At 39.6% G+C, this 27,887-nt stretch overlaps 1 protein-coding gene across 1 annotated transcript in view; it reads right to left on the bottom strand.

Moving 5' to 3' along the window:
- The window catches only part of mipol1 (mirror-image polydactyly 1), a 56,600-nt gene extending 28,713 nt beyond the window's left edge, over nt 1–27,887 (bottom strand). The window contains exons 1-8 of the mRNA XM_032547726.1: nt 27,661–27,887; nt 19,727–19,818; nt 8,546–8,621; nt 7,692–7,732; nt 7,328–7,616; nt 2,897–3,002; nt 2,565–2,670; nt 1,948–2,074 (exon numbers count right to left, since the gene is read on the bottom strand). Coding sequence (XP_032403617.1) covers nt 1,948–2,074; nt 2,565–2,670; nt 2,897–3,002; nt 7,328–7,616; nt 7,692–7,732; nt 8,546–8,621; nt 19,727–19,736 — 755 coding nt within the window. The 5' untranslated portion in view covers nt 19,737–19,818; nt 27,661–27,887. The remainder of the gene's footprint in view (nt 1–1,947; nt 2,075–2,564; nt 2,671–2,896; nt 3,003–7,327; nt 7,617–7,691; nt 7,733–8,545; nt 8,622–19,726; nt 19,819–27,660) is intronic.

The following is a 27,887-nucleotide window of genomic DNA, read 5'->3' as shown; positions in this document are numbered from 1 at the left end:
CACACTCTGAGTCCTGACAGATGGAACATGCTCCTCCATATTCTGTCCTCATAAAAAAGGACTGTGGCCTCCAATATCAATTACCCTCTCACTCTGGGGGTGTGAGGGTGGGTGTGTTTGAGGCAACGGAAGAAGAACTAGGAAGAGGGGGTTTAATTCTAATTAGATTTTCTGGTCTATTTGGCTGCTGCTTGAAGAAGACAAGAGCTCATTTCACAGCCCTCAAACCAGAGTGAGGAGGTGCATAATGAAGGGGGGAGGAAGAGGAGAGCGGTGGCAGCTTGTGATCCTTCTTCAGCAGACGCTAAACATGTTTCCCATGTAAATAAATGAAAACGACAGATCTTCCTCAGAGAAACTGCTGGTCTACAGACGGGTCACTGGAACAACATCAAACAAACATGGAGGTCTTAGAAAACACACCGTGGTAGCTTTCCGATACCAAAAATGAACAGAGTGTGATGAACTAGGAGAGAAGCTCTCCTCAGAATGACTCACTCTTACTCTACAGTGTCAATTTGTCAAAGCTGCTTCATTTGGTTCATCAGTTCTGCAACCCAAACAGAAGTCTACCAACCATCAAGTCAGTAGAGGGATTATTTTTGAGTACGCAACCTGATTGCAGAAAGCTGTCACCGGCTGCCATGGTTACCCATCATTGTCTTCCCTTTGTAACACTAGCTAGCATGTTGCCAACGTACTACAACTGTTTATCACCGCCTGATAAAATAAGTTTTGCTACCAAATTGACAGCGAATGAAATGCGTCTCAATGACCCAAATGCGTTAAAGAGAGTTTGTTCACGGTAAGATCAGCTCTCTTTCAGTCCCTCTAAAAATATCACAAACATATCCATGGTGAGGAAGGACCCAAGTGTAAAACCTCAATAGGGGTTTCCTAAAACTGTAAGTTTATATATAAGCACAATTCATATTTGCAAAGGACCAATGTTAAATGATCATTTCATTTATTTTGGTCACAATTAGCATTCCTTTAAACTGCAGGGAATTTCATGATGTTCTAGTTCATATTTTCTGGCTGAGCAAAAAAAAAAAAAAAACAAGATAGCAATGCTGTGTTTGGTCATTCTTACAGAAACATCCCACCAATTTCACCTATTAGAATCACTAATGAAAACCAGGCACCACATGAATGGGATTCGTACCGAGAACCTGCTTGCTGCAAGGTAACAGGGCTGCCAACTGCACCCCCTGGGTGTTCTGACAGAACACTGATCCAAAACACTAATTCTACTTTTCTTTGTCGAATGTTGAATGTTTTTGATGTAATGTCATGTATGTCATTTTACAAGGAGGCATTTGACAATTATGTAAACCAAATTTCCATTTTCATAACGTTTTTATCTTTTCGACTGTTTAAAAACTGGATTTCAACCAACTCTAATCAACTCTACTAATTTAAATAAGAAGGATGTTCAAACATCCAGTCAGTTATGGATACAAATATGTATTTTACCATCTGTCCCTGTTATGTTTTCATGTTTATGCTTTGTTGTTTTCTTTTTGTCTCTCCTTAAAGTGCTTTGTGTCTGAATGGTGCAATAGAATTAAACAGACATGATAAAAAGTACTTTTTCCAATTAAGCCAAATACCAGTGGCAGCATGTAGACAGGTAAGCCCAGAGTTATTCATAAAACAGGTAGATTTAGATTTTAATTAATCTTAACAAGACCACCATGGTCTAAATATGATATTGATGTGTGCTAAAATGATGCTTTAGTTTGTCTTAATATTTCAGCAAATAAACCACTTCTACAGTTTACCTACATTTATGTAAAAGAACACCACAAATATTATTTGCACATATTGCACATTGGCAGTCTGTGGGAAAATAAATAGAACATTCATTACGACTTCATGACCACTTACATGAAAAAATACTGTGCATTATAGTTATCAATATTTCATGAACTGTTGGAATCATACCCAGCAGCCTCCTGCAGCCGGCGGGCGCGGAGTAAAGCTTCATCTCTCTCCTCATTGGCCAGCAGCAGTCGTGACATCAGAGCCTGGTCTCTGTCCTTTTGAGCCGCCAACATCTCCTCCAGCACCTCTGAAAAAACAATGAAATGGGGCAGACAAGAACCAGTCAGAAATCCTGGTTTTAGCAAAAGCAAAACTGCAAAATATTTCCTTTCAAAATCATTTTACTGAAAAAGTAAAGAAACCGAAGAGACGAAGAGATCAGTTTGGGTGAATTGTGTAGAAACTAATGGAACTGGGTATTCCTCAAGGAGCCCGCCAATCAGTGCAGACATGCTTACTGCTACATGGTGTGTGTTGGGGTGTGTGTGTTTCAGCAGTAATAACACAGAAATGACCACAGCTCATTTGAGACTGAGAGCCAGGAGACTCTGCTGGTTATTGAAGGGTTCTGTGTGGGCTTCTACCAGGACCCGTCTCAGACTGCAGCTCTTGTTTCAGAAAACAAACCTAACTGAATATAATTTTTAGATTTTCTAATTTCAGTCAGGCTCTCTGGTCCCTCCCTTCAGCTCAGGGGAGCCAATATTCTGCCAATGAGCCGACCTCCGCCTCCTTACCCATGGGTCTCTCCCAGTGTCGGGCCTCTCGCTGCTGCTCCTTCAGCTCTTCGTCCACCTCTCTCTGCAGCAGCTCCTTCTCCTTCTGAACCACCTGCACTTGAAGCTGATAAGAAGTTTCTGAGTTAGAGCGCTTCCGAGAAATTCACTCTGGCTATCAGGTTAGCAGTCAATCGAGGCCTAAAGTCAATTCAGTTATGTGCCCAAGTACACAATCTTCCTAACAAGTTCTAACCTTTGACAGGGGGACAAAAGGGGACGCTAGACGTGTCCCATCTAATGGACACAGTCTGCAGGAGAACTGCTAGAATGAAAGCAGGGCGTCTTCTGACCTTGTTGTTGAGTTCCCTCATGGCGTCCAGCTCCTTCAGTAAGAACGAGATGTTTCGGGTTGGATCCACAGTCTGATGTGGACTGGAGGCAGAGATCTGAGGAGAGCTGAACAAAACCAAACAGCTCATTTAATCCATCAGCGTCTCAGTAGGATCCATGAGGGAACAGTGTCTTAATTATTGAGAAACAGAGTAAATATAAACAGTGACTTCCTTTCAGTAGAAATTATATTTGCGGCGTCAAATGTTTATACAGTCATATTCAATAAATTAGACTGTTATTGAAAAGGTCATTTATTTATGCAACATCATTCACTTAGTGAAAGATATTTTATAGTGTATATAATATCTTTCCTATGTACATATACATATTTTTAAAAATTATATATATATTTTTTTTATTTAACTTGAGATTAAAAACCTCTTCCTCAAAGGGATCTTGGCCAAGTGGCAGCAACAAATGCAACACAAAAGGTTACACAAAGTTCTGTGAAAATTGATGCAAACTCTTGATGAAATAAAAAGATAAAAAACATGGAAGAACAAATTCAACAGAAGGCATAGAAATAAAGCAATAAAAAAAAAAACATAGAAAAATACAAACTGAAAAACTCAGGACAGATCAACAGATGGCCAAATATTTACATGATCTCACCCAAGGTATGCATGCTCCAGGAGCAGACTTGAGCAAAAATAGCAAAAAGAAAAATCCCATTGGCGCTTGTTGGTAACTTTTTATTTTTATTTTTAGAATTGACTGACTGGTAGTTTCTGAATGTTTCCGTCTGAACAGACAAAGCTGAAGTTTCTACAGTAGCAGGCAGCGAGGCGACTCCTGGTCAGTTTAGCTGTGTTTGGTCAGGTCTCCTGAGACGTCACCTCCGTGTGTTTCATTAGTTTCCTCCTGTGTGTTGTTAGGTGTTTTAAAGTGAGGTTGCGCCCTCACATTATCAGATCTGAAGCACAGAAGTGCAGGCAGCAGATTTAATAAGCACCGACTGATGTTCGCCTGTAATTCTCCCTTATTACCTTAAAGGTCAGATTGCTTCTTAGTGTAATAAAGCAGGTAAATAAGGCACTGAAATATGAGTGACACTGTATTTTGTAATTGACTGTTTCTGACTTTATTATATCAGCTCATTCTAATCAACTGCTCCCCCTCCTGCTGCAGCTGCTTTTACTAGCTTCCTATTTCTATACGGCCCTCAAGCACTTCAGCTAATCAAATCAAAGGCTAAATTTATCAGCTAGCACTTCATACAGCGCAGCACCTCCAACTGCTCCACACGTTTATTTGAAAAAGAATCGGAAAGAAGAGACGCATTAACATGAATCACCGCATCTACAAAAAAAAGATGGGGTTTCAATGAAAAGCAATAAACTTTTTAATAAATCTTTTTGTGGCACAGCTCGGCAGACACAAAATTAATCCTTAAAAATAAGTACACATATTATAGGATTTCCAATATTATTATTATTTAACTAACGTAGCTCAGGTAGATGACATCGACGATCTCTCTTATTTATTGTAAAAGCTGGAAGGTCAGCCAGACCTCCTCTAAGTTTCACTACTAGCATGTGGGATGTTGCACTTGGAATATAAGTAAGAACTGGTGTTGCATGACAACTACCCAGTCTGACCTAACAATAATCCCATATTGTTGACAGTGTTGTACTGCACTATGACTCAATCAGGTCCTGGACGAGGCTTAAAGCTTCCCTTTTTGACAAGGCCTATAGATAGACTGGCTTATTCTGAGCCACCTCTGTTATGCTGCTATTCACTCAGGCTACTGGAGGAAAAACTGATCACTTTTTCTCAATTTCTTCTCCTACTACTCTAACTTGATTTTTTTTTTTTACTGCAATTTCAAATGTTAATTTTATGTTTTCTCAGATATTTTTTTTTCTCCATCTCCATAGAAGCTACATCTGGTCTGGTGTTCTGTTTGGCTGCGAGTCCATCCTGGCCATCGCCTGACATAATGCTGCCATCACCTTATTACTATCTCTCTCTCTCCAGCAAAAAACTTTTTGCTAACGAAGAAGGTGAGTAAAAAGTTTTTTTTGTGTCTCTGCTCTGTCTTCTCAAACCTCCAGTCGGTCGTGGTGGACGGCTGCTTGTACTTGACCCAGGTTCTGGTTCTGCTGGAGGTTCCTTCCTGCTAAACAGGAGTTTTTCATCACCACTGTCACTACATGCATGCTTTGTAGGAGGGATGGCTGTAAAGTCAATGACAATGCAAGCGGATATCTGCTGTCGCTATGCGCTCGACCAGGAGTGAGAGCGGCGACTCGATGCAATCTGCTGGGTTTCCTCAGAAACTTCTTAACTAATTTGAATAATGAACTCAGCTTAATATACTGTTTGATAACTGTAGTCAATTGGAATGCGGGTATGATTGAATTTAAATTTTTATAAAGTGTCTCAAGACATCATTTGTTGTGAATTAATGCTATATATATAGATAAGCTGAACCCTAGTTGAAATACATAGCTCTGGAAACAATTAAGAGACCACTACAAAATGATCAGTTTCTCTGATTTTACTTTTGACAGGTATATGTTTGAGCAAAATGAACATTGTTCTTTTATTCTATTCCATTATATTCTTTTACTCTAACTACTGACAACATGTCTCCAAAATTCCAAGCAAAAATGTAGTAGTTTTTATTTGTAGAAAAGGAGAAGTGGTCAAAATAACAAAAAAGATGTAGTGTTCAAATAATGCAAAGAAAACAAATTCATATTCATTTAGAAACAACAACACTAATGTTTTAACTCAGGAAGAGTTCAGAAATCAATATTTGGTGGAATAACCAGGAGGTTTTCAGTGGGGCTCAGTGCAGTGGGCTCTTCATTTTTTCCAGTGCTCTGTATTCCACTGATAAAAGCTGCAGTAAAAAATAACCTATTTCTGCCATTTCATTTTATTTCTGTAAGATTTTTTTTTCTAATTTACAAAAATACTTTACGTTTCCAACAAGTTCTTTCTGGCTACATTAAGATTGAATGTCATTAATAATAAAGCTGCAGTGCTGTAAAAACGTTTTTATCCCTGTACGGATTTCTTGCGTTTGATGAAGGTTTCAACCTTCTTCAGTTGATACAATCACTTGTCACTTATTTAACTTGATGCGTAAAACTTCAACTGACATCTAAACTCAACAGGCACAATTTATTTTCCACAAATATTTCATTTTTCAAATTTCTTTTTGATGAGTGATGAATCTGAGATGAATGGAATATCACAGCCACCAAAAAGTGACTCATACAGGAATAAAATGGAAAAATAAAAACAAAAGGCAGCCTATGAACTACGTATAAAGCACAGACACTTTGAATCTATCATTTTCTAGCATGAAGAAATCTTTTATAAGCTTTCATCTACAGCAAATAACCACTTTCTTAACAGAACGAACGGTGTGCAGACATTAAAGTGTCTACTTTACAGTGCTCAGGTCATCTTGACAGAATGAACTTTGTCTGAAGAGTGAACACACATTGTCCGGCCGTCCCACTAATTACTTGAGGAGTTCCTCAAGAGTTTGTTTTAGGCCCTGTCCAGTTCTCGCTGTACATTCTGCTTTCAAATCCTCAATAACCACAAGATTTACATTCATTCTTATGTAAATGATATATTAGCATAGTTACTGTTGTGAAAAGTGCTTTTTGCAGCTCAAAGATCTTGTAATCTCGAAATGCAACATTTCTCCTCAAGAGATGTTTGTCTTGCAAAAAACTACCTGGCTGCCTTTTGTCATGTCACTTTGTCTGGTTAAACATGTAAGCTGTTATTAATAGCCCCGGATATGAAGGCATGCACTTTAAACCGTGTGTATCAATGTCTGACTCTTGATTTTCCTGGATTAGTCTTTATTGGTTGACAGAGTCGACTAATCCCAGCTGCTCATCAGGACGCCTGGCAATACAAAAGCAAAGCAGAAGATGGAGCACAAACGATGTAAAAAGAGGCCGACTTTTGTTAAGCTGTTTGTTCAGCAGCATTTCATGCTAATGGCAGAAAAAACAAATGCTGATAGAGTGGTAGAAAATATACAAATAAAATGTTAGTGGAGTGATTTGGCCTTCATATCCACAAAGAGCTAAAGGTTCACCAAACACAGAATCACAACCTTACTTATTAAGTGCATTTGTAATTTAAAATATAAATAAATATTATAATGCTAAATAATAATGGAAAAATACTTACGCTGATCAGTCCTGATCTGGATAATTCTATAATCAACAGAGATTTATGGTGGCCCAAAAGGGTCAACATAATGCAAACAACAAAAACCAAAATGGAAGTTATGATACATTTTCTAGCTTAACTTTTGTTTTAGCGTAACCATCACTCCAATACAAAAAGCAATGGTAGTGCTGTAGTATTACAGCACTAGTAGTAGCAGACACTAACTAGCCTCTCACCTGTTTCCAGGAGGCTCCAGGTTTCTTTCCAAGACTGGACTCTTTGGACCTCTTAATGCTGCTTCTTCATCTAAACAGTTCTCTGAGCTCTCTGCCCAAGGAAAAGGATCACCGCTCTGCAGGATGTCCACCTCCATCTCTCCTCTGCCTCCTGGTAAGCTTGAAGACAGCGCAGCTGAGGCGCTTCTGATGGATGGAGGCGACACAGGAGAGGCAGTCCTCCAGGCAGGGGACCGGTCAGGGCCAGGAGAGCAGCAGCAGACTGGTAACTCTGGAAGGCAGGAAGGGGCTGAAAGGCAGACACAAGAACAAGTCGGTAAAACAGAAAAAGAAAAAGACAAAAAAACACTTCAGACAGACTTACCCTGAGGTGAGCTGCGGTCCAGGCTCAGGCTGCTTCCTGATCTGTAAACCATGGAGAACAGGAAGTCATGATTCTTAAACACCTACAGATGCAGCATGTCTTCTCAGTGAGGAAATGCATCCGATGTTTACTGTCAACCAAGACCAAAAATCAATCAGATTAGAATTCTTATAGTCTTCAGTAAGTCAGAGATTTATCTGCAAAAATCTTGCAGCACCTTCAGCGGCGCCCAAAGGTTCTGAGACTGACAGAAATCTGTTACCTATAAACTTTACTGCTTCAGTTCTTATGCTGGCAGTTTATACAGAATAAATCTGACATGGAATCAGATGAGAATATTTGCTTAGAAATACAATAAACATCAATGAATGTGTACCTCCAAGGAGATAAGTGCGATCTAGTCATGTTCCCATTACCATTGCAATATGATGTTGACAGTGAAGCTACCAGAGATTATTCAGGTATGGGGATCATTCAATACTTTGTCTGAAAGAACTGCCGTAAATAAAGAGCTGGGTTAAAATTCTCCAGCTTCGACATTTGACCCCCAAAATCCAGGATGAGGAAAAATGTGTGCAGAGTCACTCAGAAGTGTCTCAAAGCAAGACTTGTACACCATCAGAGAGACTTTGACCCAGAAACTGATATCCTGTGAAGTCAATGCTGTCAATACAGACACTTTCAATGAAGTTGATGAATTTCTCAACTATAAATCTCTGAAGTAAATTGCTAAAGTTTTGTATGAACAAACCGATAAGACAATACTTAAACAGGAACGTGTGTGACGAACAAAATGTGTTTCATTTTTAAAAAACCTTTGGCCATGACTGCATATTGTGAGTGTGGTGCACCACCTGTTTGTGTTGCTAAGGTGATGTCTGGAAGGTAAAGGCAGACGTTGCCGCAGCTCCTCGTTTACTTTGGGATTAACTAAAAAAAAAACAAACAAACAAAACAAAACAAAAAAAAAACAAGAAAAAACTCACAGGTTAAAGAAAAACTGACAAACTGCCCATCTACTAAAATCTGCAGTTTAAAATATCACTTCAGATTAGATGTTATGATGATTTTTTTTTTTTACCTGAAGTAAAAAAAAAAAAAAGTCTAATATTTCTCTTTATGTATTTGAGCCAATTTTCCTGGAGGCTAAAGCTAACAGCTAAGCTGTGCCAGGCCTCAGTTCATGAACATAACAGTTCAAGAAAACACTGTTTTACAAACTTTTCAGGTCTGTGTTTTTTCATTAAAACAACAGATTTGAGGGGAATTATGTCCTGCAGTACAGGTTTCATATCAGGTAGCCACTGTTAGCCATCTTTATGGCAGCCAGACTGTTTCAGAGCTGGTTTTAACACTGTTGGCTGGAAAACTAACATGAAGTTCAACTAAGACAATTATCTAGAGCAGGTAAGATACTGACTGCTCAAAACATAGAAAAATGCTTTAAATAAATATTCTTCTTACATCGTCTTTTCTCTTGTCAGTAACATAATTTAAAGAGCATGTCTAGATGTCCTTTTGAATAATAGAGGAAATAGTTTCTGAGCTGAAAATCATTTCTAAATGGTGGCCCTAAAAATCAGAATCGAATCGAGTCTCTAATGCCTGGTTTGGAATCGTCTTATGATAATCTCAGAGTTAAAGTAATGAGCTACAGATCCAGACGCTGTTTTTATAATCTATCCACACTTGGAACACAGATGCTAAACTGGATCAGTCACTGTGCTCAAAATAACAGAAGAACTCTGCTTTTACAGGGACTCTTTTCACAAACTCAGCAGCGCGATCGACTGGAAGACTAGAAAAATAATATTTCCACTTCTCTTCTTATTCATTATATCAGGCTCCGAGTCAGTCCTGGTAACACCATCACAGCGTTTCTAAAGCCAGAAATCGTCAATCGGTCACAAAATTCTGATAATTATTTTTCTAGAAACAATAATATTAAACAGTACCACTCGCTGATTATATTTGACTTTTTATTCCTAAATTTTCAGGTGAAAAACATGTCAGAAAATGTATGAAATTTTCAGAGTATACCTCATAAACATTGTTTGTTTTTAAAGAAGTGGGCACACTGTGAGAATATGACTGTCTGTGTGAATCACTCAGGTTTACCACAACAAACCCAAAAGCTGCGGCTTTGGCTGAGCAGCAGCCGAATTGCAGTTAAAAAGACGTCTTTTCTTCTTCACTTTGAAACTTTTCTAATTTCCTGCCATCCTCTGCCTCCCCATGCTTCTGATCTTTTTGTGGACTCAGAGCTAATTGATCGCTGCAGTTCTCCTTATTATTCATGTACAATTACAGATGTGATAATGTGCTTAAATCCTTCTAAATGACCGTTCATGCCTCGCAATCGCTTTGAAGTCTCGTCCAAGTTCAAAAAATCTGCAGAAAAAAAGGGAAAACACAAAGGCCAATCAGAGAGGCAATCTGCATAAACCAATCAGAGGAGAAGAGGGAAGACAAGGGGGGCTGTGCGTTCCCCTGCCTCCGCCCTTTATTTTTACGGAATATCAACTAAAGTCCATTAATTTTTTAAGCTGTATTTAATACATTTTGTTCTGAAAGTTTGGAGCTGTGAGTGCCGGGTGTTCCAGCTGACTGCATGAATATTAATGATGGTGTTACGATGATTAAAGAGGCTTCAAGTCAAATCCAACACAATCCGCCTGTGATCCGGCCCGCCGTCACCACACTGCCACCACGCCGCACATGAATTTAGATATGGACATTAAGCCAAGGATAGAGACGACACACACAGGATCCTCACCCCTCCCTCCACTGCCACCCCCTCCACTCCCCTTGCACCACACACACGTATGCTGAAGAGAGAACATACAGTAAGTATGATTCACAACATGGATCCCCTCATGAATACCACAGCTTCAGACCCGAGGTTCGTCCTGCTATCCTGACAACCAAACAACGCAGCCAGTAGGCTTCACTTTCCATAGATAGGTTTCTGAGACCAAGCAGTTATATATTTTCAGTTACATACAACCGTTTAAATGTTTCTCCACTGAATGCATGAGGTTCTATAAACCAGCTGCATAATTCTTGGAACTTCCGTCATGGTTGGATTCCAGCTTCAAATATACATTCCTGATCCAAATTTTAGCACTTACACTTATTCACACTTTAAAGAGGCAGTATTATGTATTTTCCAGGCACATAGTGCCATTTTATATTACAGTGAAGTAACTATGTTACCTGGCTAGTCTGAAGGATCGGAGTGAGAGGGTCGGGGGGGGGGGCTGCTCTGTGGCAGAACCTTGGAAACCTGAGAACTGCAACTGTGAGGAGGAGCTGCGCCTTGAAGGCAGGGCTAGGTCCAGCCCTTTAAGTAGGCTCTACGTTGAACTTTAATATCCCAAAAAAAGGAATACAAGCAGCTGATCATGTGTTTTTTCTTTAGTCGCACTTATTACTGCAACGGTGTAGTCACAAGTCTGACTAAAATTAAATTAAATAAAAAACATTAGACAGCTGCAGCTGATCGAGAACGTTCTGATTGAAACCAGGAAGATGGAGAACATCACCCAGTTCTAAAGTCCTTCCGCTGAGAGAATAGACTTTAAAATACTGATGTTAGTTTATAAATCACTGAACAGTTTAGCACCAGAAAACATTAAAGATCTGCTGTTGTTGTATCAACCTTCCAGAACCTCTCAGGTCTTCTGGTTTTGCTGTGCATCCAGAACCAGAACCAAACATGAAGAAGCAGCATTCAGCTTCTATGCACCACTAATCTATAACAAACTTCCTCAAAACAGCAAAAACAGAGTTCCTTTAATCAGGGCCACCTGTTTAGAGCTGCTTTTGATTCTTAATAACTAGAACATTGACAGTTGTTAATAGTTATTGATGATGGTATTTGACTAAATGCAATGTTTACTGCTGTTTCCTAAGTGGTTGCTGTATCACGTTTATGGTGTAAAGCACTTTGAACTGCCTTGTTGCTAAAATGAGCTACTCAAATAACTTGACTTGATCAATTCTTTGGTCAATAGTTACAAACATCTGATCATCTCTGAGTTTTAAGCAGTTTTCATTAATCGAGCTAATCTAGTTTTGTCTCTTGTTTCTTCTCTGATTCAAGAATTACTTTTTCATTCAGCACAACTTCAAAGATTATGCAGAAAGAACTTCTGTTGTATCAGCTCACATACAACATAAAAAGTTCACTACTGTTTAAAAAGAGAAACATGATAAATAAATATAAAATAGTCAGTAAGCCAAAAGCCTCTAATGCATATTAAAACACACACACACACACCCCCACACACACACACACACACACACACCCCCACACCCACACACACACACACACACACACACGCACACAAAGCCGTGCTTGCACTCTGGTTATGATCCTGCATCATGAAATGTATATGCTACCATTTCTTCCTCAGTCTGAGCTTTTTGCTCTTTTTACTTAAAGATGAATCTTTATGACATTATAAAAATAAGTCATATTTACAATAAATGACTTTGTGGAACCTCTTCTGTTCACTTCATGTTTAAACAACTTCAGCCCCCCGATAAAGATTTTTACAGAAAACGCTGAAATTGACAGTTTATTTTTCCAATGTCAATGCATATTAAAAACAATAAGACTCCACAAATGCACCATCCGCCTGTGAGTGGAAAAAGACACAGCTAAAACTGTGATGCATTTCGAGAAGGTCAGAAACGAAGGAAATTCTTCAGTGAGAATGTTTGTTTGCGCTTCAGATTCAACAATGTTTCATAGAAGAAGATGGATTCTCATCCACAAATGACCTTTAATAAAAGGTTAAACAATCAAAGAATCACTTCAAATTAAACTAAATAGCTCAACCTCAACATATTGTTACAGGCTGAAATATTCATACTTGTTGAAGTATTAAAATTATACTATTATTATACTGTTATGCAACCAAAAAAGTTGGTTTCTGACAGGAAATCAGAAGTGGATCTGTCAAAAGATCATAAAACATAAACGGGGTATCGATTTACAAAGAACTAAAATCATGGCTGTTTTTAATTGACGTTTTGTTCAATTTATCCCCTTCTAAAAAAATTTTTTATGAATACATCTTCATGGGTGTTACAGGAATCAAAACCCTTCTTCTGATATTTTGATGATTTATCACTGATGATCAGATTTGCAGAATCCTCGTTCTCACAGTCTGACATCATAGCAGAACCAGCACTTCCTGTTTCAGCTCAGGGTTACCTAAAACATTTCAGAAGTCACACAGTCCCTACTGTGAAGTATGGGGGTGGCAGCATCATGGTGCGGGGGATGTTTAACTGCAAGAGAGGTTAAATACTCTCTGCAAAATTGATGGCATCATGAGGAATATTGGTGAAAATGATTTACAGTGAACCCTCGCTATAACGTGGTTCTCCTTTCATGGCCTCGCTGCTTCGCAGAGTTTTTTGTGCAGTTTTTCTTCACAGTGCATTGTGTTCTGCGTCCTGATTGGCTAAACAGTCTCCGCGCTTCTTCTCTACCTGTGTGCCAATAACGTTACGGTATTTAAATATACATAATACAGCTTGGCAAATTTTGGCAAATATTTTTGCCCAGAAGAAAAAAGAACGACAACAACTACCAATAACTATGTTCTTCTCTCGAAAACATAGTTTTCGAGAGAAGAACCTGCACCACAGGCTTCAGAAGAAAAAGACACTAGAGAGCGGAGTCAGGCCGCAGCGTCACAGTGGGAAGAACAGTGAAATAATCGAGTCACAATTTCTCCTACTGTACTTCGTATTGATGATTAAAAGGATTATTTTACTGGGGCGTGCTGTGGTGGCGCAGGGGGTTAGCATGCCCCACGTTTGGAGGCCTTAGTCCTCGACGCGGACGTCGCGGGTTCGACTCCCGTTCCCGACGACCTTTGCCGCATGTCTTCCCCCCTCTCCTCACCCTCCTTCCTGTCTGCCTACTGTCTAAAAAATATGAGCAACTAGAGCCGCAAAAACTCTTCGGAGAAAAAAAAAATTTGAAAAAAAAAAAGGATTATTTTACTGTAGTTATTTGTAAGAAAGTGTTCTATTTGTTTAAAAAATGCTTGGGCCTGAAAACAGGTTTTGTTCTTTGGTTTCAATGTAGAGTATTTAATTATGCTGTATAATAATTGTAAAAACAAAATAAAGGCAACTGCTTCACGGATTTCGCCTATCACGGGTTCTTTTTGGAACGCGAAAATCATACAGACAACAGGTTCTGGTTCCTTAAATAATGAAATAAGAAAATTAGCAAAAATAAATCCCAGCATCGCAAAATTAATTTTGCCAAAGGAAACATTTCCAAATCAGTTTTACACAACATGAAATGTTTGAAACAAATTCTTGAATTAGATATAACTGTCAGGTTAGTAACCGTTATATAATCAGCTACCTGCTGAACAGCGTTAAAGCAGTGAAAATAATGCAGTACAAGCAGAGATCACGTAGTTCAGTTTGTTATGTTTCCTCATACTGTTTTCACCAAAAACAGAAATGCATGCAGATGGTGGAGTTACCCTCCATCTCCTCTATAGTCTACTCTTTGTCCAGCTGCTATAGCATTAGGTATAACTGTAGAAAACGCGGCTTCTTTGTTCTTATGACAAAGAGATTCCTTCGAACCTTCTGGTCTGAAAACGCTTTTGTCGGCACCAGTCATCCTCAAGGACACAGAAGTCTGGTTCTGATGAGGCAGAGGTTCTGGTTAGATAGAAGGGTGAAGGTGTGAAGGGCAGAGCTGGGTAGAATGGGTGAAAGGTCAGAGTTCAACTTTTAGTACTTCTCAATGAATTGAAGTCAATGCACTGTTCTGAAAAAGCATGGCAGAGATAGCTTGCATGCGTGCATGTGCGTGCATGTGCGCGTATGGATGTGTGTGTGTGTGTGTGTGTGTGGGTGGGTGTGTGGGGGTGTGTGTGTGTGTGCGTGCGTGTGCACCAGGTTCTTATATCATTGTGGGGATCTATTTCTGTCTACAATGTGGGGTTGTGGGGCCACTGTTCCTTGTGGGGACATTTTCTTGGTCCCCATGAAGGGAAATGCTGTTTTGGCAATAGGGATTGTGTGTGTGTGTGTGCGTGTGGGGGTGGGTGTGTGTGTGTGTGTGTGTGTGTGTGTGGGTGTGTGTGTGTGTGTGGGTGTGGGTGGGTGTGTGTGTGTGGGTGTGTGTGTGTGCATGTAGACACTTTAGAGTTAGTGGTTAGGTTTACAGGTATACTGTGGATTAACGTTTTGGTTAAGATTACAAACAAACTAATGGGGAGGGTGAGGGGAGGTGTTTGGGTTAGACATCAATGCAGTTAGTAAAATAAATGGAAGCCAATACAAAGTCCTAATATGGGTAGAAATACGAACTTGTGGGTGTGTGCGTGTGTGGGCATGTGTGTGTGTTTGTATTTGTAGACCACCCACTTAGCAGATTAAAGACTGTTCATACAATCGTCTCCTCTCTCTCTCCTCTTATTCACTCTTCAGTCTGCTTTGGTCAATAAATTAAAGCTCTTAAACACACTGTGCATGTGTGCGGGTGTGTGTGTGTGTGTGCGTGTTCACATGTGTGTGCGTGTTCACATGTTTGTGTGCCTTCTGGAAAAAGAACCTTTGATAAAGCCCAGCTCAAACGTCCCACACTTTTAAAGCTGGCACCTGGTTTGTTTCGGATTATTAGACTTTATTTTTGGTTTCTGAACACTGTAGGAACTATTTGTCGAGCCTCTGGATCATACTAATATGCCTTTTTAAAACTTTTGTCATTATCTTTGACTTGAACATGTCCTTTTAATTAGAGTTGGGATCAACCTGATCCAGTATGGGCATTGGATCTGGTAACATTTGGTCTTCTTGGATCAATATCAGGCTGAGGCAATAGATCCATCCAATAACCAAGACTTCATTGTCCTCCATGCAGAATGTCCTATTTCGACTCACTGCACTTTGATTTTATTTGTGATTGGAGAGCTGGGCTGGTCTCTTTGGTACAGTAACGGACCAACTCAAGTCTAACCTAAAAGACAGATATTTCTTTGTTTCAATAGATAACTTTTCATCACAGCAGACAGAAGTCACAAATGGGGTACCCAGGGTTCAAATCTAAGACTCCTCCTATTTAATATCTATAAGCTCCTACTAGCTTAGATTATAACAGGAAGTAAGATTAGTTACCATAACTGCACATATGACACACAGCTCTACATTACGAATCAATCTAAACTGAATTTTTCAGCTGAACAGAAACAAAAAATTAAGTTATCTTTGGACCTAAAGAGGAATAATCTAGAGTAAACTGCCAGCTTCAGTTATTACGGCTAGAAACTAGAGATCATGCTGAAATCTGGGTGTATTGATTGACTACATCCTGAACCTTCAGAGACACATAAAGACAGTCACAAAGTCGGCATTCAAACCACTGATGAACATTTGTAGGATTAAAGGACTAATGTCACAGCGTGATCTAGATAAACTCATCCATGTGTTTATCTTTAGTCACATTGATTACTGACTGCAACAGTAATGTCATTACAGGTCTGCCTAAAAAAAAAAAAATCAATCAGAACGCTGCTGCTGGTGTTCTGACTAAAACCAGGAAGACCGAGACCACTGAGCGAATAGACTTTCAAATATTGTTGTTAGTTTGCTGTTGTTGGATCAACCTTCCAGAACCTCTCAGGTCTTCTGGTTCTGCTCTGTGTCCAAAACCAAACATGAAGAAGCAGCATTCAGCTTCTATGCACCACAAATCTGGAACAAACTTTCAGAAAACTGCAAAACAGCCAAAACACTGAGTACCTTTAAATCTAGACTAAAAATCCATTTGTTTAGAGTTTCTTTGATCAAGAAGAACTGAAAAAATATATTTCAGCCTGGATTCCAACCTTCCATTGCCTCTTCTTTTCAAATATGATGAAATGTTTTTTTTGATTGTTCATTATGTTACATTTTCATCATGTACAGCACTATGAATTGGTTTGCTGCTAAAATCTGCTGTACAAACAAAGTTGACTTGGAATTTTGTCAATAATAAAAAGTTATTGAACTATTGGATGTTAAAATATCTACTGTACAAAAAAAAAAGAAAAGCTAAACTAGGTTGCAGAAAGACAAATTCAAAGAAGAAAGACAAAAACACAGTTCAGCTCTTTACATTTTCCTGATATCATGTAGCCCTGCTTCTGACCAGACTGGAAATAATTACCTATATTATGATTTCAAATTATCTGAGCAAATGGAAGTTGTGTTTGCAAGAGAAAAAGAACAAAAAGGTTTTTAATAAATTGGTGTTAATTAAAATATAGGGTAGATCAGCGCACTTGTGTGCCAAACAGATAAAGCCTTGTTTTATACCTGAACATCTGCAGAATGTTTATGTGCAGAACTGAGTGGGGATCTGTGGTCCGCTGTGCAGCTTTAAAACCCGACAGCACAGCAGCAGACATGTCTGCAGGATTCCCTCTGAGGAGACGGGATAGCCCAACAGCTCAGCCTTTAAGGTGCATTCAGGGACAACTTGTACACTGGACCGTCTACAAATCAAACAACTTCAAAGTGACAACAACTTTTTTTAAATTCTCAACTAGCAATGCAAACTTCTTGAAAAATTCCTAAATGACAACCTTGACCCTCTTCACGTGGTTGTGTTATTGCATAACTTGTATACAATATCTGCTGATTTTTATTAATTAACTGAAAATCTCCAGTCAGTTCTTTTCAAGCATCTTTTCAAAGCTCTAAAACATAATAAACTATAACTATTATTTGAAAATTTGAAAAAAATTTTCTTCACTACTGAATAAAAGTTAAACATAAATTGCTTCTCTTGATTGTAGTGACATTAAAACCAAGTTACGTACTAAAGCTGGGTTCCATTTAGGTTCCGCTTATTTTCATAATTAGGCTTACGCAAATGTCCAATTTTGGTGATTTTTCTAGACAGAAACATGTTGAATATTGTTTACATAGCTGGTGCTGAAGCATTTAAAGAAAATGACATTTTAATCAAGACTAAAGCTGAACCAACACATTCATTAAAAGGAGCAAACAGACAATGAACTTAATCCATGTCTGTTATGTATTTTAAAGGTTTAAAGCTATGTTTCAGCTTAAACCTTTATAATACATAAAGGCATTTCTGAACACCCAGAAATGATTGCTAATTATTGTATTAATAGTTAAACTCAGAATAAGTGCTTCCATTTTTCCACAAATGTAAACGACCTTGGCTCTGCCTGCCTCAAGGCACCATTACTTTACTAATGCTCCATCTAACCTACAGACGTCATGTTAGATGTTTATATAACGGGTTATAAAGTTGCAATTACAAATTTCATACTGATAATAACTACCTAATGCCATGCAAAAATCAGCCGTGTTCAACCTCACAGAATTCATCCCACAGTTGGTTTACTCCAGCTATGACAAGTCCTGAGAAGCAGTTGCAGTTCTACTGTGTTGCCAGCAGGAGCAGCAGCAGTTCCAGTAGCAGGAACTCAACCTCAGCAGCATGTTTGATAACCGAGATCATTTAGAGATACTGAGAAGCAACGGCCACAGAAACCTGAGAGAAACTTAACAAACCAATGTAAAAAAAAACATTTTTTGAAAAGTGTGATGTGCATTTCCACTCATCTGCCGTGAGTCAAAACCTTCACTGCAGGTCCAGCTACAGGCTGATTAGAGGTTTTGCACATCTAGAAACTAGAATTCTGGCCCATTTTTGTTTGGAAAGTTGACTTTATTTTGGCTACACTCGTCTTTCCCTCAACTTCCATAAGCTCCTGTCCTACACCAAGAATGTTTCTGCCATCACTAGGTGTCACTGTAGGAGTGGTGTGTTCAGGGTCGCTGTGTGGGGTTAGTTTTACATCACACTAAAATGACCTTTCTCCACATCGCCGCTGTAAAATCCAAAAAGTATGAATCTGGACTTTTTTCCAGATTCCACCACCTGAGCAGTGGCTCTCTACAGCTCATCCAGAGTTAGCACAGGCAGCTCCTGTTGCTCTACATTCTAACTTTACTTTAAACTTCTCCACTTCCTCCGTGGTGTGTTGCTGGCCTGCTTGGTCTCCATGGCGCTGCTTACTGCCTGATGTTCTCTAACAAACCTTTGAGACCAGAAACACAACAACTTTATTTACATTGTTTACAGATTAGGTGACCTCTAAAGGCTACCAATAGATTTTATAAGGTCAGTGGTGTCGAGATTTTTGTCATGTGGACCAAATCGTCAATTAATAAGTATAAATTCAGATAAATTTAACATCTAAACAAACATGCAATATTTGAACGAAACAAAGTAACTGCATTATCTGGAAAAGGGATCTTGCTTTTACGCCTTATTAAAAAAGGCTTACAGTTTCCTAGAAGTTGGTTTTTAGGGGTCGACTCTTTTCTAGTTTGGTCAGCAATAAATGCTGATGGCTCAACTGGGTATGATCCAATCAAATATACTTGCTGTATAAAGTCACATTTAATAAAATGCTGCATCAAACTCTGCATTTTGAGTAAAAGCTGGTGAATGTTTGTGGTTCTTTTTACAATGAAATGAAAATTAAAGGAAAACTCATGGCTGATCTTTCCAAATATTTTCCTTCTGAAATAAAAAAATTAATTCCTTGAAAACATTAAAAGGTTTCCATCGGCATCATTCGGTCACATTTGGGATTAACAAAAACCATTGAAAGGGCCAGAAATGACTCCTAGGCCACTCTTTGAACAATTTGATTTATGGGGTTTCAGATAAAAAGAGGCTGAAAAGAATTTTTGGATTATTATAATTAAATAGATTTTAAATATTACTGTACACTAAATCATGGAACGTTCCATTAAAACAGATTCCAGGTTGACAAAATGTGAAACATCAACAGTTCGGAGTAAAATTTCAAACTAAACTATTTCAAAAGAGGAAAGCCCAGTTCCAGTCACAGCAGATCACCTACGGTGTCAGCTTGTTTGAAGGAGCACAGCGCCCCTACATGGGCAAACTACTGCATTACAGACGTGATGAGTTACAGTGAGAAAACGTGGGAATTTACCTCTGTACATATCCACCAGCGAGTCCCTGAGTTCCTTCTTGGAGGTCCATGATGGAGAACTGATGACGTTTGGATCCTCCAAACTCTTTTCTCTGAAAAACAAACAAAAAACAGAAAACACATTAGATTCACAGTCAATCACAATTCCAACACTTGCGTGCGACATAAATTTTAAAACAGAACAAAACATGTCACATGTTCATTTGTAAAAAACTATAGAGACATCAAACGTACCTGTAGGTAAAAATAATTCAACAGCTATGACTTCAGAAACGGTCCAATCAGAAGTTCAAAGCACCTGACTGCTTGATGCTCCACTCCGACCTCTATCACCTCCTCCAACTACATCAAACTACTCACAATATTCTCATGTTTGGCACACAGACTGAAAGGCAGCAAAGCAATATGAGCAAATATGGACTTCCTGTCTCCTTAAAGCAACCCAGCATAGAGACTGGACCCAGTGTGGAACAAACACAGACAGGTCGTACCAGTTCACGTTCCAGTAAAACTGGTCACACTGCCGGATGAATCAGTTCACTACGCTGGTCCCCAGCTATGCCATACACGTGATCACATGACATTAGGTCACATGGATCCAGATACTTCCTGGATGTTGACTCTGTATCTCAGTAACTGAGTATTATGTTAGCATATGGATCTCAGTCCAGGCCAGGTTTTCCAGAACCAAACAAATCTAAAACACTTCAGTCTTCAGTCATGTATGTAAATGGTTTGTGTGTTGTAGCAGCAAATTTGATCACACTTTAATTTGTGTGATGACCTTGTGGATGATGTTAAAGCAGGAACTGACTGATTATTAGTGGCAAAGCCTGCCAGGATTTGAAAAAGTCAGGTTTCAAACTTGTATCATACCGAGACTGAGTTAAAGACGTTTGAGATGCTGGAGCAATAACACTTTTCTACAGTCACATTAAGCATGGCATAATGCATAATTGCTTTGTTACATATTAAAACAACCAACATGCTGAAGTTCTTGGCCATTACATTACTGATGTCTAAACATCATCAGTGATGACTTCCTGTCATCCTTCAGTTTTCGGTCACCAGCAGTATATTATTCTGTGTTTGCTGCCAACAGATGAACCGCAGAGAACACACCAGACAGGGTTTTGTTCTTACTCCAGCTGCTGCTGCAGATCACAGATCTTCTTCTTGGCTTTCTGCAAAGCAACTTGAACATCCACAGATCTGCTGCTGTAACTGCTAGACGCCATTACATGAAACAGACTTCTCCATGGCAACCCCTTCCCTCTCCCCACACACACACAAACAAAACATCACAAAATACCACTTCCAGGTCACACAGTAGGAAGCTGGGCTGGGATTGGCTGAGAGCCCATCCCGCTCCACTTTCAGGTTAAATATTAATGAGCTCATTGGAACAGAGCCATGTGACTCAGGTGTCGTGTTCAGACACATTTCTCATCTTGTTTGACAAATTGGTGAAGGTTTGCCTGCAGTTTTTTCTGCCCAAAACACAAAGACTGGTTTGAGTAAAACATGACAATGTCATGGTTTCTAAACAGCTTCTTCACGAGGCTTACTGGAAAGCTGTGGCATTCCCTCTACAACTCTTCCACATCATCTTCTGATGAAGGGACCCTATTGATGTATTGGTCAACCATTTGTTGCCCAAAGAGCTCTGTACTGTGGGATCTGACACCAAGATATTAACAGCAGGTGCGAGTTGAACCCTCCACAGATCAGACTTGTTTGTCCGGAACATCCCAGAGATGTTGGTTTGGATTGGGAACTGGGGAATTTGGATTTTACATCAAAATCTCAAGCTCTTTGATGAGCTTCCTTAAACATTCCTGAATTTTTAGTTTGCTGCAGGCAGCGTTGTCCTGCTATGAGAGACCGTAGCGTTTAGGAAATACCATTTCTATGAAAGGGCACACATGAACTGTCGCAATACCTTGGTTGTAAGAAGCATCAACATGGACAATTGGACTCAAGAATTTCTAGCAGAACAACATCCATTCCATCATTGGTTACGCCCTCTAGTCTTTCCCATACTGCATCCTACAGTCTTTTGTTCTGGGTAAGTGACTAACTCCCTGGAGAACACCTGATTTATCAGTTATCCACTTCTGATGCCCATGTGTTGGTTGTTTCAGCGGTGCGAGTGTTCTGCATGAGCACCCTAGCTGGTCTGGCTATGTAGACCAGTGTTTTCTAAACCTTTTCAACATTTTGAACTACAGTAGATGGTCTCGAGGATCAGAATACACAGGCCAGCCTTTGCTAACTGAATGAATCTTGATGGCCGATTACCACGTTCACCTATCTTCCTTCCTTGGACCAGTTTTGATAAATACCACCATACCGGGAACATCCCCCTCTTTACAAGGGTTTGGTCACAATTTCACCCAAAACCCTCATTCCTTCAACAAACAATGGTTACATTCTGCCTAATATATCCATTGGTTAAAATCTCTCATCTTAGAGGCAAGAATATTTCACTTGGTTAAAGATCCACCCTGTCCTCATGACTGGATGTTTGTTGTATGAACTAAGACAAGAGCAACTCCACAAGAGGAAATGTGTCCAAATAACAAAATTAGGCAAACACAGAAGCTGACAGACAGTTTTTATTGAGAATTAAAATAGACATTAGCTCAGATAATTTAAACACAAAAGATTCTCATCACATGTTTTTCTTCTCAATATCTTGAAGCAGTTTGTCCAGCAGTGCAACATCCACTCCGTGTTTCATCAAATACTGACCATTCAGGTGGAACACTGGGATGTCCCACTTGTACTTGTCCCACCACTGCCTGTTTTCTGGGAGACTGATGTCCACCTGCTGCAGGATGAACTACATGAAGCACAGAAAGACAGACAGGTCGTCAACAGAAACCAAGGGTGGAAATAATTACAGTAGGTGACAGCTTATTACATGGCTTTTATGATGGTCAAACAAAAGAAAAGATATGGCTACCGTGTGATAATGGGTATGAGCTTAACTTTGAAAACCTTAAAACTTATCCACAGACCTTTGCCGTTTGAATTATACAGTTTGGAGGTCTGCAGTCATGAACTCTGTAGGAAGCTGCTGACCTCAGCATCCTCCAACTCTGGGATTTTACATGGCTGACCACTATGATTCCTTCCTAGGCCCGCAAGGAATCATAGTCTAAAATGGGAATAATTGCAAATTTTCTGCATTGAACTGATAGAATATTGCTTTAACTTCTTGCTTAAATAAAGTGAACTGTGGTATATTTACTCAAGGTTATCATACAACCCATGTAGAGATGCACCAATAATATCTATAATCCAATTTTTAAAAAATTCTAGATGGGGTATCGGTGACAATGTGTCCAATCCATAAGGGCAGATCTATTCAGTCTAATTCTATGCTTTGTAGTCTGAACAACATCATGATTTATTATTTTTTACATTATAAGAAGGAAGCAAAGAAGGTTTGTTGAAGTTTATTTTTAAATGTCTGACCAAGGTAGTCAACCTGTTGGTTTAGTGAGTTTCAGTTTCTTTATCATTTATTTTCCATTGGTTGTTCTACTCTTAACTGCACTGACTGAACCAATGAAAGTTATTTTTACAAGATTGACCAAGTTTGTGAAGTTTTTTGTGTATTAAAGTGTGATGTACTGGTACATTGTTGGCAAATAAATTCGTAATTCAGTACATTTAAGACCTGTGTTTAGAACAAATGTTTTATGTCAATTCATCTTGGTTCTTCTGTATCAAATTGGTATCAGCCGATGCTGAACCTCAGATATCTCCATCGGAAATGAAAAAAGTGGATTGGTGCTTCCCTACTCCCATGTCTACTGTGACCTGGCCACTAAAACAGATTTGACAGAAAACCTAATGTACATTGAGGAACATCAGAAATTAACTAGAAGTTGGTAGAAGAGCTTAATTCTCACCCTGTGTTTGAATGGCTGCAGCAGCTCTTTAGCTTCATCACACAGTGGACACGGATCCTACAGAGAGAAAAGTCAGTTTGAATTTATTCCTGTTTATAGGTCGTCTATAAACACGATACATAACTACTAACAAGATGTACATATTTAACAGCACTGAAGTAACAAGTAATATTAGAGATGCACCGATCAGGGATTTTCTCAACCTAAGGTTTTTATAAAGATTGAACCAATTTTAGCTGGTCTGGTTTCTATAATTAACAAAATTCTAAATGTTATTTATTTTATGTAAGCAGCCGAGGTGACTGTAAAACAGGGTCTTATGTAAAACAAATACAGAATTATTTAGATTTCACATTTACACTGTCTGAGGGGGGCATTACTAACTGCAAACATCAGTCTCTGTGTCTATTCGTTAAAACAAAGATGTAGATCCTTACCTTGGCTAAAAGATTTCCAAAAAGCTGCCAGCAGAAGAATGAAACAGAGTACCTTTGCTCTAATACATTCAGCCTCCCCTGGTTACTATGGATACCAAATCACTCCTCCAATTCGACGAAAGCGTACAAAGAGCTGTGCTGAGGTGGGAGGCCCAAATGTCAGATAAGAACCGACCAAAACCGCAAAAGTTTCAAAATGGCAAAGGAGCAAATTGACCAGTGTCTGTTCCAGTTATTGCTCTAATGGACCTGTTCTTCCTCTGCCTTGGTTTTTAAACACCAGAGTCAAACTTTTGGCTTTCTTCCCTCAGTAACACCTTCCACATAGAAGAGTAGTGAGATCAGCTTGACCAGGCAGTTTGGCCCAGGTATGGCATATTTTCTGATTGGAAAAGAATAATCAGATTTTTGAGTTTCCGACCAAACTTTCACCAATCAGTTTAGTGAAAGTGGGCAAAAAAAATAAATCAAAAATCTTCCGATCCCAGTCAGTAGCCAATGTCACGGTGCATCTCTAATAGAAATGTTGCTTTCTATTAAGAATGGGAAAAAATACGCTCGCTCTGTGGGGTGAAATGAGGCGTGCCGGGTTTTGTGACACTGTTACCTTTGTGAACAGAGTGAGAGTAGGTAGAGAGGTGGACGAAAACATCCTGCAGAGCTGCAGAGCAGGACGGCCACACAATGTCCTGTGCACAGACATCCTGTCTGAGAACAGAGATGTTAAAGGGGTTAATTCCAGGCAAGAGGCAATGCGCTTGAATTTTTAACACACTGAACCAAGCTTCCTACGAGACCTGAATGACTGGAGAACAATACATTTGCAGAAGGTTTCTGGTGAGATTTTTGGGTCATTGTTCTGTTGGGGAACAGATGGCTGCCGTGTTTCAAACGCCTCAGGATTTATTTGAGGTGATGTTGAAAAAATATGAAGGTAGACCTGAGTGAAGTTGACCCTCCACCTTCTTCAAATCAAACAAAATTGGTGTCAAAACATTTTTCATTTGAGCGTTTATTATTCTAAAGATATTAAATGTTTCCTGAGGTCAGAGGTCAACCAGCCCTCAACATTTACAAAAATAAGATTGTATGTCAATCAAATATGCTACAAAATCTTCGCTACACAAAATTCTTTTTATTATTATTCATATCAGTTTTGTTTGATTTTCTTCATTTGTGAGGGGAGGGCAGGTTGGTCTCTGGTGACCCAGTACCCAGGTAGTTCCTGAACAGCCTAACCAGTACCGTTTTATTTGAGGTGACTGGCGTCTTCTAGATCTTGGCAAAGTGGTGACACATCCTATAGTTTTGAATATCCGTCAATCTGTCACCCACAATCCCTTCCAGTCATATTTTTCCACATATCCAGGATCAGGATCAGGGATGCTGGGTCCAGGAGGAAAAGATAACATCCCTGTCAACAACAACATTCTCCAGTTCATTCCTGGGGCCAATGCAAAGAAGCAGCAGCTCGACTCTGAGCTCTAGCGTCCTAAAGTGTCTGGCACCTCTACAGATGAAGCTCCCTTCAGGCACTAACAACCAGGATCTTGTCCACTGTAGGTGAGAGTGGGAAAATAAATAGACTGCTAAATCAAAAGCCATTTCCTCATACAGACAAACCAGAACAAAGCCTGGATTAATGCAGACCGAGACAGAGACCATCGGTTCATCTCAATCTACCGTCACTCAAGAGCAAGAAACCAAGATACTTAAACTCCTCCACCAGAGGGAGCAGTCCACCTTTATCCAGTCAAGGACCATGGCCTCAAACGTAGAGCAGCTCCAGTGTACACCGAAGGTCATGGTCTGAAGACGGCAACAGAAACACACCATGTGCAGAAAACAGAGGAGACACCCTGATGTTTTCACACCAGACACTTTCGTCTCTACAGCTACGCCTTGAGATCCTGTCCATGAACCCCCAGGAGATGAGACACACACACACCCGCAGGAGTCCATCACAAACCGGGAGCAGGTTTGACTTCCTGTTGAGAATACAGCACAACTCTTGCTTTGGTTTATACAAAGAGAAGTTAGCCAAGGTCCAGGCTCTGTCAGGTTAGAGAACATTCTAGAACCTTCAGTTCTACTTATTTATGAGGACTGGAGAAAAATCCAATATGAAGGATTTTATTAAGTATGATAAATGCTCTACACTCACAGTTTCTGGTGGCACTTGTCAGATTCTATTACCATATTATACTGTATTTCTGTCCCAGTATTTTATTTTTTCATCTAAATCAAACAAATACACACAGTGCCAAAAAGACTTAGTCAAAGTTGCATATGAATATAACATTAATTGAAAAAAAGAAAAAAAAAGATTTGATGTTATATTCTTTGGTTAAAGCTGCATTGACAAACAGTTCAGTCCTTTACCTTTATGAACCGATATTCTAGTCGGCCATGTTTAGGAGGGGTGGCCCGATATGACTAACAGTAGCATGAAGTTTGTTGATGATTATCAACAAAGGAGGAGATCACTTATTGATCCTCATTTACACTCCAATGCACCAGCACAGTATTCTGGAATTAGCCATGCATGTGCTGTCAACAGGCCGGCCAGCTCTGACGCACATCCCACCATCCAACATCATTAAATTGTGAGTCAAATTCAGATCAAGAAGAGAAAAAAATTTATCAATTCAAACAATGTTGGATGGAATTGTGATTTCTTTAAGCCTGCTTTGTGTTTGTCAGGCAGATTTCTTTATTCTACAGGTCTATAATTAGTGGCAATTAATTGCCACCAATTGCTGCAGCAATTTATCTGCCACAGCAATTAGTGTGGCAGATAAATTGAACTATGTTAAAATGTGATTAGTCGCATTTCATTATTGATTTTAAGTAATATTCCACACAGGATCAAGTTGGTTTGGATAGCTTTTTCCCGTAATAATTACAACTTTAGATTTACTCAAGTTAGCGCTGACATAACAGTTTAATTGCTCATATGATAAAAGTGAGACGGAAAAAATATATATATTGTTTTACTTATTTGCATTATGGTTGTCAGCTTTATTTGGTTAGTATTTCTGGTTGTGTGTGGACCCAGAGAGCAGTCACCACACGCTGCTGTCCGAGACGAACGTCTGGAATAACTTCCATTCCTTCCAACCGGCTCTGTGGTCAGAATGACTCCTGCCCACCAGCAGCTGCAACAGCCAAATGAGAGTCTAAAAACTGTGTTAACTGCAGACTCGTTCGCAGAATTAGGCCTGTGTTAAATAACCTCGCTTTTGTGTTTTCTGCCACATATTGAAGCAGCTGACTGAGCATCTTCCAGCCGTGTTGTAGTTTAACAGACTGAAAGTCACCTGGAGGTTTGTTTCAGTCGCGGTGCTTTAAGCGACAGTTTCGGGATGGAGGCAGGCTGGAACAGCTGTAGCGAAATGCGACCTTCTCTGACCAGTTCACACACCAACTGCTGGGTCAGGAAAGTTACCGGAGTCAGCTGCGCCTCTTTTGGAGCCACAATGGCCGCAGGACTCTGCTCTACTCGGGTCTACAGCTCACAGACAGAGGAGCCTGCCTGGTGGAACAACAACAGCTGCGGCTGGAAAGCTTTTACCTGCTTAGTGAGGTCCTTCCTCTGCTCCCAGTCTGCTGCCAGCGGTGTTTGGGAACGTGATATACCAACAACCACGCACGGCCACCTGGAGAAAGAAGAAGAAAAGCAAAACTAGTGTTCCACAGTGGACGACGAGCTCCCTCTGCTGGCCTTAAAAAGCACAATATGAGCGAGTAATTAACCGGTGGGTCATTTTTGATTGAAATTGTGGACCTTATTTTCACTCG

Source organism: Xiphophorus hellerii, chromosome 19, assembly GCF_003331165.1.
Source record: "Xiphophorus hellerii strain 12219 chromosome 19, Xiphophorus_hellerii-4.1, whole genome shotgun sequence".
Taxonomy (NCBI): domain Eukaryota; kingdom Metazoa; phylum Chordata; class Actinopteri; order Cyprinodontiformes; family Poeciliidae; genus Xiphophorus; species Xiphophorus hellerii.
This window is presented reverse-complemented; position numbering and strand designations above follow the sequence as displayed.